The sequence below is a fragment of the Micromesistius poutassou genome (genome assembly GCF_964030765.1).
Source record: "Micromesistius poutassou genome assembly, chromosome: 12".
NCBI lineage: Eukaryota > Metazoa > Chordata > Actinopteri > Gadiformes > Gadidae > Micromesistius > Micromesistius poutassou.
The window spans coordinates 12,296,494-12,306,404 of NC_140282.1; the positions used below are offsets into that span (position 1 = coordinate 12,296,494).

General features: G+C 42.8%; 1 protein-coding gene across 1 annotated transcript; it reads right to left on the reverse strand.

Moving 5' to 3' along the window:
- Nucleotides 1-340: 340 nt before the first annotated feature.
- dhcr7 (7-dehydrocholesterol reductase) lies at nucleotides 341-6,390 on the reverse strand. The gene is made up of 8 exons (XM_084476259.1): nucleotides 6,345-6,390; nucleotides 5,407-5,514; nucleotides 4,390-4,612; nucleotides 4,122-4,212; nucleotides 3,586-3,799; nucleotides 2,532-2,736; nucleotides 2,096-2,227; nucleotides 341-1,707 (listed from the first exon to the last, which is right to left on the reverse strand). Exons 2-8 carry the CDS (start codon nucleotides 5,493-5,495, stop codon nucleotides 1,240-1,242), a joined length of 1,422 nt encoding a protein of 473 aa, XP_084332385.1. The 5' UTR covers nucleotides 5,496-5,514; nucleotides 6,345-6,390; the 3' UTR covers nucleotides 341-1,239.
- Between the last annotated feature and the right edge of the window lie 3,521 nt (nucleotides 6,391-9,911).

Sequence of the window (9,911 nt, forward strand, 5' to 3'; positions counted from 1 at the left end):
TCATTGAGCATCATGCTCTTACTCAAACATAGCGGGTATTCACTTTACATTACCGCTCTTGTCACCAGACCTATATTGCGACACAGTTGGACTGTGGTTGTACAGGCTGAATGACGCCTCCTTGTTTACAGTCTAGAGCCATTTTCTAACCAATCATTCATAACATCACCAAACATTTGGTGTTACTTGGTGTTGTGTTAATACAACAAAATAAACATTTTATCAGATACAAATCTTTTACAAGATGAACTGTGTGAATTGTATTTATGGATGGATCAGTCTCCAACCTGTATGCAAAAGCTTTCATAACCGCAGAAATAATGAGCACTCTGAGTCCATAACCAATGATAGAGATGCTTTATTTTCTGATCTCATTAAGCAGTGCAAGCAGTGGCAATGGAAAATGGAATGCAAACGGAAATCAAATGACAAAGGTCCAAACATTTCACAATTGTACATGGCAGTAACACAGCAACGTCGACACCTGCTTGAAAAGGATGCTTTCTTGTAAAAATACTAAAATCCTTTCCCAGAAAGTACTGTACAAGATAAAAATTGCACAAGGAATCCTAAAAAGAGAGCTTTCACTGCTGGTTCAAGGGCAAGGCCTCTGGTTTCAGTGAGGAAACGGGAAACTATATTGTGTCTGCTATTTCAGTCAGTATCAAGTGAATACAACAGAGTATTCATCATCCTCAAAAGCAGCCTATTTCAGTCTGGCTTAACATCTGGCTTAACATCTGGATTAATCCTTAAAACCCATTAGAGGGACCAGCTGTAAGGACCAATAGCTCAGAACATAAGGCATAACAGAAAACAGAAACATGGTTTAGTCTTAACCCCCAAATCAGGACTTGTTCACCTTTTGGTTGTGTCTCTTGAAGGAATGGAATGGGATCTTTATGGACATGCAGTCACTTACTCTCACGCACGCACGCACACACACACACGCACATACACACACACACACACACACACACACACACACACACACACCCCCACCCTCACCCACCCACCCATTTGTGCATCAAGTCAGCCCTCAACACAATCTCCAAACAAGTCATATGCTATGTATATACACACACAGAGTGTCTATACACACATATACACATACCTGGCCAGTCTGTCAGATCGGTGCACACTACAGCAGTGCTTCTTTGACACACACACACACACACACACACACACACACACACACACCTCCCCCCCCCCCCCCCGCCACCTGTCCCAGCGTCATGCTCAGAAGAGGCCGGGCAGCAGGCGGTAGGGCACGGCGTCGGTGTAGCGCTTCCAGTCTGCGCCGTACTTGCTGCTGCAGCGGTGCTCGTCGCGCACGCAGCGGTGCACCAGCAGGACGGTCATGTACACCACGTAGAAGTAGGGCAGCAGGTGGCCGGCGCCGCACGCCGCGCAGTACGCCAGCGAGCCCATCAGGTCGCCCGTGTAGTTGAAGTGGCGCGCCACGCCCCAGAAGCCCGAGGTCAGCAGCTTGCTGCGGTGGACGCCGCCGTCGGCCGAGCGGTACGAGCACTCGATGAAGGCGGGCGGGCGGCGGCCCCAGATGGAGCAGGTGCCCTCGGTGCGGCGGAACACGTCCTTCTGGTGGTTGGTGGAGCGGAAGATGTAGTAGCCGGCCAGGCCCAGCGCCAGCACCGCGCCGGCGTAGGGCGTCGACAGCTGCACCGGGTGGTACACCAGGTAGAGGCCCTGTGGAGGGGAGAGAGAGAGAGAGAGAGAGAGAGAGAGAGAGAGAGAGAATTATATCTAGACACATAATCCGCTGGAAATATGTAGTGTGTGGGTCTGTGGGTCTGTCTGTGTGTGTGTGTGTGTGTGTGTGTGTGTGTGCGCGTGTGCGTGTCTGTGTAAGCATGGGTGTATGTGAGATGTGTGTGTGCATGTGAGGTGTGTGTGTGTGGGTCTCAAGTGTGAAAGTTTGTGAAGTATGTGAGGTATGTGTGTGTGTATTGAGAGGTACGCGTGTGTATGTGAGGTGCGCACACGCACGTGTGTGTGTGTGCATATGTTTGTGTGCGTGTCTCAGGTGTGAATGTGTGTGTGTGTGTGTGTGTGTGTGTGTGTGGCTGCAGTGTACCTGCAGTGTGTAGAGGTAGGGCAGCCACACACAGTCTCCCCAGCCCAGGTACCAGCCGAAGTGGTCGTGACAGATGTCGATGGTCTTCAGGTACCACGCTTCATTCCAGAAGAAGTCCAGCACGTAGAGGCCCTGTGGGGGGGGGGGGGAACATTGTGTTGTTGGTACTCATTTGTTTGTGCAAATTAGTACCTACACACTAGACTCCACTAAGTGCAGATTTTTTCTGTATTTTTCTTTCATTCAACCCCAGGGTACACTGGATAAAGAAAATGTGTATTGTCCTTTTCCAGTCTGATAAAGAGATTATGTTTTTATCTGGTTTTCGTGTGCGTAAACAAATCAAAGCGAATCAAAAATGGCCCATTTGAGTTGCACGGAAGTTCAGCTGATTATCCACTATTGAGGGGTGCTTGGGTGGCTTCTGGCTCCTAACCTGCAGCACGTTGACCAGGATCATGGAGTTGGTGACGTGTCCATAGAGCTCCTGCTGCTTGGCCATGTAGGAGAGGTTGATGAGGGTCCATGCCACGATGCCCGGCCGTCCGTTGAAGAACAGCTTGAAGTCAAACCACTTGCCCACGCGCGGGTTGAACTCGATGCCCATCATGTAGTTGTAGAAGACGTTCCCGGTGAACTTGCTGTAGGAGAGCACAGAATTATATTAACGGTTGGGTCTGGGGGACCCATAGCGAACATTATTGGGGAAATGTTTTCCCGCCTTGAATTTGATTTGATTTACCACCGTTTCATGTCCCAAAATGTTGCATAATCGGAACAACTCCAACCGTAAAAGAACAGCGAGTAAACAAACAAAACACTACTGGAGAATCTAGTAGTGGCTTGCGTATTCAACTCTAAACAGAAAGGTACCAGGTCCAATACCCAAAAAGCCTCACCGCTACCTGATTCATGTATCTGAATTCACTGTATTAGGGCGCACTCACACTAGGCCATCTGTATCATGCCGGAGTACGTTTGCACCCTAAAGTCTAGATCATTTGGCTAGTGTGAGCACGCCATACGTGCTCAAGTACAGTTAAACTCCGTGGCCTCAGTACACTTCGGAGAAGTGTGCTCAGGCCACGGTACAGATGCTAATGAGCTGACACGCGCACACGCACAGATACGCAACCTATATGTACAAGAGGCAACCGTACTCAAGCCCAGTTGAGATTGCCTAGTGTGAACACAGGCCAGCGGCACAGTGGGGGGGGGGGGGGCAATCGTACTTGAGTACTGTACAGGGCAACTTTGCCTAGTGTAAGTCTGCCCTAAGATGCTTTTGGTTAAAGGCAAGATAACTGCATAGTTACCTAACTCTGTGGGAATCAGTGCAGACTCTTACCTATTTATTGTCTATCACAATAAGGAAACTCATAATTCACGTATACAGGAACTGCATATGTGAATTATCTGCATCCATATCTCCATCCATCCACATGTGCTTATCTCCCTAGTCTGTGGAGAGCTCTATACTTGTCACGCACCAGTCATCTGCGCTGGTGGGGAAGAGGTAGGCCTTGATGAAGGCGAAGGAGGCCACCAGGTAGCCCAGGATGTTGGCGCACCACATCAGTGGGATCCAGTGGTCGAAGATGATGGTGGGGGAGAACCAGTGGAAATAGTGGGTGTTGGCCAGCCACAAGGCGTGGGTGATGAGCCAGCACTGCAGACCGTTGATCTCATACTTGTTGATCAGACCTTGAGAGAGAGAGACGGAGAGAGACCACAAGGGTGAGTTGTGTGTATTTCAGAGGGGGTCATCACACAAAAACATACACGTACACACACACACAAGGACACAGACAGGACTATGCAGTTCATTGATTGATACAAAGGAATACATACATTTGTATCTTTGTTACAGCTTTGTTTTCAGTTATGTCAGATAACAGTCAAAATAATCTCAAAAGTCATGATTTATTTTGTATGATTTATTTTATTTTAACAAAACTCTCCGATGCTGAATGTGTATGTGTTGTGTGTGTGTGTGTGTGTGTGTGTGTGTGTGTGTGCGTAGTACCAGCTGGAGTGCGAGATCCATCCTGAACCCCACCAACGTAGCCAGGGATGAACTTATGGGTGATGTCAGGGATGCACATGTACAGGAACAACTAAGGGACAAACACACACAACAACACAACTCTGAGTAGTATCACTTTATCCTTGTGACTTGAGAATGACTTGTTATTCAACTTTAATTATATGGATGTGAATTAAGTATTATATATCTTTTAATCTTATATATCCTTGTGTAAAGCCCCTCACTCTCCACTCCTCTCCCTTTTTACCTGGAAGCCCACCCAGACAGCGTAGATCTTGGCAGCCTCCCAGGTGAAGGAGGGTGACCGGGCCCAGATGGAGAGCAGGGTGGTCTCCCCGCTGTACAGCTCCAGGAGGGGCTGGCTGACGGAGCACTGGTACTGGTCGCACGCCATCACAAAGAAGTACACGATGAAGGGAGCGAAGCACAGCAGGGCGATCACGCTGGACAAGGAGAACCAGTCCACCTCCCTGCAGACAACGTGGTGAGAGGAGGGGAGAGGTGAGACGGGTGCTGGGTGTAGGAAGAGACCCTCTTCTCAAAGTGCTGGGTGGAGGGGACTTTGGTTGAGTATCGCGTAGTGTTGTTTTTGGGGGGGGCGGTCGACTTCAAGTCAATAGGTGATGGGTTCGATCCCCGTCAATGTCCACCGCATACCTATTAGAGGCCCTTCCCCCCCTACCTGCACCAAGCTAGGGTAGACTTTTTGTGTTTGAAGCATTTTTCGGCATATTTGTTGAAATTCTCATTGCCTCCCGATAGCTATCACTAAATTAAATGGTCTGACAAAAATAGAAAGATATCTGGTATCTCTGGCTGTCTCAGGTCTGTAATAAGCCTGTCCAATCATTTCATTCTGCCCTATTGAAATAGTTGGATGGCTTACCTGTCTGTCTGGTGTCTTCCACAAGGCTAGACAGACCTTTTGTTAAAGCTAGTGAGTCAAGTGTTTTTGGGGAGTGGCTTTGAAGGGAGGCCTGAAGGGAGGGGTGGGACTTTTTCAGGTGGAAAATTTGGAAATCTTGCTTACACTGGCTGGTTTCTGAAAATTGCCTACTGTAGCTTTAATTTACTGTCACATTGGATACAAGTGTCTGCTAATTGAAACAGAGAATAGCAGCTGTACTGGACAAAGTTGCTTTGAGGTCAACTTTGGATTATTTATGTTTAAAGAGGATCTCAGGATCAAATTACTTTCTTGATGCTCGGCAGAACAAATGTAGACAAAATGATGTGGCGATTAAACATATATATGTAATGTTACCAGGCTCTCCCCCACTGTGCCGTCGGCTCATTCTCTCCAGCCGTCTTCCCATTGCTGTGCACTTTGTTTCTCCTCCTGGTTGCTTCCATTGCCACTGCGCCTGTTCCTCTGTGGTAAAGGATTCAGACGAAGATACAGGTGTCAGGAAAAACAAATGTTATGAAATTAGACACGCTATGTGTTCCATGTTGCTGGTAGAAAGAAAATAAAGAAATACATGAACAGGGAGTATTATTGATTTGCAGCAACTGTTTGGAGAAACTAAATAGTACTTGAACACTACAATACTGTCACAGTGTTTTCTGCTTTGGTTAAAGAGACCTGGAGTAAACTGAGTCTAAGTGGTGAGTCTAGTCTCAGGAGAAAAGCGTGTCGCAGGTTACAAGGTGATATGGGGAATCAAAGTGCATCTGCTATCCACTGGGATACACAAACAAATTACACGGTGTATGGATCGGATAACGGGTTGAAGAAGTATTCTCTCTGCCGTTGACTGCTGTTAACACTAACAGTATTCATTCAGCATTCACACGACTTTATTAAGGACAGATATCTGAGTTATCTGATTTGCGAGTTCCAAAATGTAAGGTTATTGTATTGTAGCACCATAAATGTTTACCCATTGATTTGACTTACCCAACAAAGACTGTTGCATAATTACTGGGTTAGGCTTTATAGTGCATAACGAATACATCTCATCGTATACATCTTAGGTTAATTCAAGTAGAGATGATAGCCTAACAGGACAATTCATTTATACAACCTTGTAATAAGTAAGTAATAACCAACAATATCTAATAGATCCTGTTCAAAGCCCGTTTGCTGCAAAGGGATGCTCCACATCCTAGATAGATGGTTTATATTCTTACATTCATGGTATTAAAGACAATCTAAGGTAGATTAGTAATGAGACGTAAATAATGTTGGGTATCACTTACCGCTAGACAACCGTGAAGACAGCTGCCGTCGCCTCCTTCCTTCCAGGTAGTTTTAAAGGGCGTTGCAAAACGCGGTATAAACTCCGCCCATAACCCGATTACGTAAATAACAGAACCAATGGTGTGTCAGCAAGGCGGGCTTCAGTGTAGACTCAGGCCTCTGATTGGTTATCCGAAACTGGAGCCACCAGCGCCTGATCTGAACTCATAATGACAAAAGATAAATAATTTATTTGATGTGTGCGGTTTTCAAGTATCTAGCACTTGGTTCGGTTGTTTATTAATAATAAATACTATTCACCAGAAAAAATAATATTTATGAGAGCTACTTATTACTGCTAAATGATATAATTTAAACGCACCATACGTATTACTGCTGTTTGTTACGCCAGTTCTAAAATTGGACAAGCTCGATCTGAAACATGTATTTAATTATTGCATTTGTTATAAAATACTTATTATGTTTAACAGATGTTGAACCATCGGTCCGTGTACGAAGTATAATTCATTTACAGTTGTTCATGTTGTATAATGAAACAGGCCAGTTTAGGGGGTATTGCCTAATTTCATTGTCCGAGACGTGCAATGCAATTCAATTCAGCGTTTGAACAAGGAAGTCGAGAGCCGGAAACAGAGACAGCTCGCCTTCAAAGTAAAGCTCGCCTTAGAAGTAAAAGTCGTGCGTTTTGAAGCGTGAATTTAAGGAGAGCCAAACTAAATAAATAAACAAATAGCCTAAATAATGAACATAATTCATAACTGTTATACAGTCATATTTCTGCCACTTTCCCACAACTGATTGTCAATAAATTGCCAATGGGCGCCAACACTGGAATTATTATAGAGCGCTGTGATTCATGTGCATGTAATGATTAATTTATATATTCATCAACTTATTTACTTGATTAAGGCTACTTAATCTGTTACTTTGGGTGAACGTTAAAGGTTATATAGTGTTGCGACCTGTGATGAGTCTGACTGGTAGAAAGAATTGATATACCTTGACTTTATTGCTGGCTCTGTTGTCATGACAATAACGCCACTAGCTATCCGATGTAAAAATCCTTCAAGTTTATTAACCGTTCTCTCTCTTAACTAGGCTACATAAATAAAATTTAAATATATATATATATATTTGGTGGATTATCCTCTGGCCTGTATAATAACAAAATTAATGCAGTGGTAATAGCTACTACAATTAACGTAGAAGCTTCTGGAATGAGTGCAACAATAGCAATAACAGTTATTCCAGAGATCATCACAGTACAAAAATGTAGCACCTAATACTACACTATCTAATGCACTAAAATATAATGTTGTACAACTTGTAACATTATTTACTAAGTCAGTTGCTGGAAAGACATGCTATGGTACAAATTCCACACATTGCTTATTATGCTCCTGTCATTTCTGAAATTGGGCTTCTCTGACCATATTGCAGGAGGTTTTGAGGTTTGCAATCAACACTGTTGTGGAATGAAACACATATACCACATATGTGCAAGAAGGGAAGTAACGGAGCATGAGATGGACGAAGGACAATTGACATGGGTAAATGTATTTTTTTATTTTTCTTGATTTAGTTCTAATAGGCCTAATATGGCCCACATTAAACAAAGTGAAGTATTTTCTTCATATAATTGAGTTCTAAAGAGGTTTTCTATTGTCGTTTGTTTTTTGCTGTCAAGTATGATATACTGTAGTAGTAAGTACTTAACTGACTGTCATTTTAAAGCTTGATGATGTGTTGGATGACACAAAATCACCAGACGAGGCGATTTGTAAAGTGGGCACCACAGTTTTAAAAAGGCTGGACTTCCTGTCCCTGGGATTGGACAGAGAAGTGGAGGCAACAGTAAGTACACTTTTAATCACCCAAATATTTGAAAATTGTTAAGTAAAATGTCTTTGCAATCCATAAAACATTCTGTTGTTTTATTACAGATCGTCAACTGTTGTTTATCACTGGTCATCAAGATTGCCTGGCAAAAGGTGTGTATGGATTTTTTTTGTATCATTTCAAGGTACAACTTTCTATCATTGATAGTGCTTATTTATTTTATGTAAACCCAAATAATTTAAACTGGTGTTCTGTGATTTACAGGGAAAGGATGTTCATGCTGTGGATGTTATCCCCACTTGGAGACCTCTCAATGTCGACCCGTTTCTCTCGCTGCCAGTAAGTTCTATGCATGTGTTGTGTATGGCTTAAGTTTGTTAACCCTGTACATAGTGACAGTATCTCGTACTATGGTTGCGTATCTAAAAATATCTTCACATTGAAACTACAAGCTCTTATTGTTGTCATTCGAATGATGCAGGTAGATGCAGCATCTAGAGACTGCATCCTTTTTCCTGTATGGAAACCAGGACACTGAATACTAGGTGTAAGTTTAACAGTCATCATGTCAGAGTTTTTTATAAGAATGTCACCATTTTATTATTTGGTCACATGACAGACTTTTCAAATATTGTATCTACTTTTAGTTTTTTAATTCCAGCCACACATTGTCATGAGAAGTGTAATCGATGTCATGTAAAATAATCTGCTTTGTCACATATTTTCACTTAAAAGTTATGAAAAAGCCATTACAGTGAAGCTGTAATGTACATTTGCAGTAGTACAATGCAGATTCAACCTTTACTTGAAAATTGTATATTTTACAGGTCCTGAAGCCTAAATTTAAGAGGATACGTCTTGATTGCTCCAAGCTTAGTTGCTATGGAGACTGGCATTATTTATCCATGTTCATGTTTCAGTCTAATATTGAGGAACCGTTCATTGTTCCCGTAAATTAATATTCGGTTCGTTTTTGTGTTTTGCATGGTGTTATATTGTTATTATTCATATTGTTATGTTTAGGAACCGTTCAATGTTGCTTTTGCTGTGTTCTAAAGAAGCCTGTAGAGTTAAGTATGTTATCAACCGTTCAATGTTGGTTCTGCTGTGTTCAAAAAAGCCTTCTGGTGATGTGTTCATTACATTTGTGATGATCAAGGTAGCACAATCTGGAGTCATACTATGCACACCTGCTCCACTGTTGCTTAAACCAATAATGGAAGCCAATTAATTAAGCAAGCTTAAATGGCTTAAAATGTTGACCACAAATGTCACGTCACATCAAAATCATGTGAGGTCTTTAATAGTGTATTTCACCATGCTATCCTTTTGTCTTTTATAGCACCATTGCAGCAAAGATAGTGCCAGGATCCTGGGCATTTGTTTCAAACAAGGTGATGGAAATTTTGGATTTATATATGCCTTGTGAAATGTGCTATGCATTGGAATAGTACTAAGAAATGTAATTGTATTAAATATATTTAAATATAATTGAGTTGTCAATAACTTCTGGCTTTTTTATCAGAATATTCCAGAACAAGCAGGCAGCGCGGACTGTGGTGTGTTCATGCTAATGGTAAGTGATGGGATTGTGCACCTCGGCATTAAACATAATAACATAAGCAGGTGCCAAGAGAAAAGGATCATTGACATGGTTTATATGTACAGTAACAACTGTGTATCAACTGTTCTATCATATGAAAAGAATGTTAACCGTTGTTTATAAT

Excerpts from the sequence above, each read along its gene's own strand:
- dhcr7 (XM_084476259.1), bottom strand. The coding sequence starts at position 5,495 with ATGGAAGCAACCAGGAGGAGAAACAAAGTGCACAGCAATGGGAAGACG. Across the intron at positions 2,228-2,531 it reads TCCTGGTCAACGTGCTGCAG|GGCCTCTACGTGCTGGACTT; the intron begins GTTAGGAGCCAG and ends CCCCCCCCACAG. Across the intron at positions 1,708-2,095 it reads CCTACCTCTACACACTGCAG|GGCCTCTACCTGGTGTACCA; the intron begins GTACACTGCAGC and ends TCCCCTCCACAG.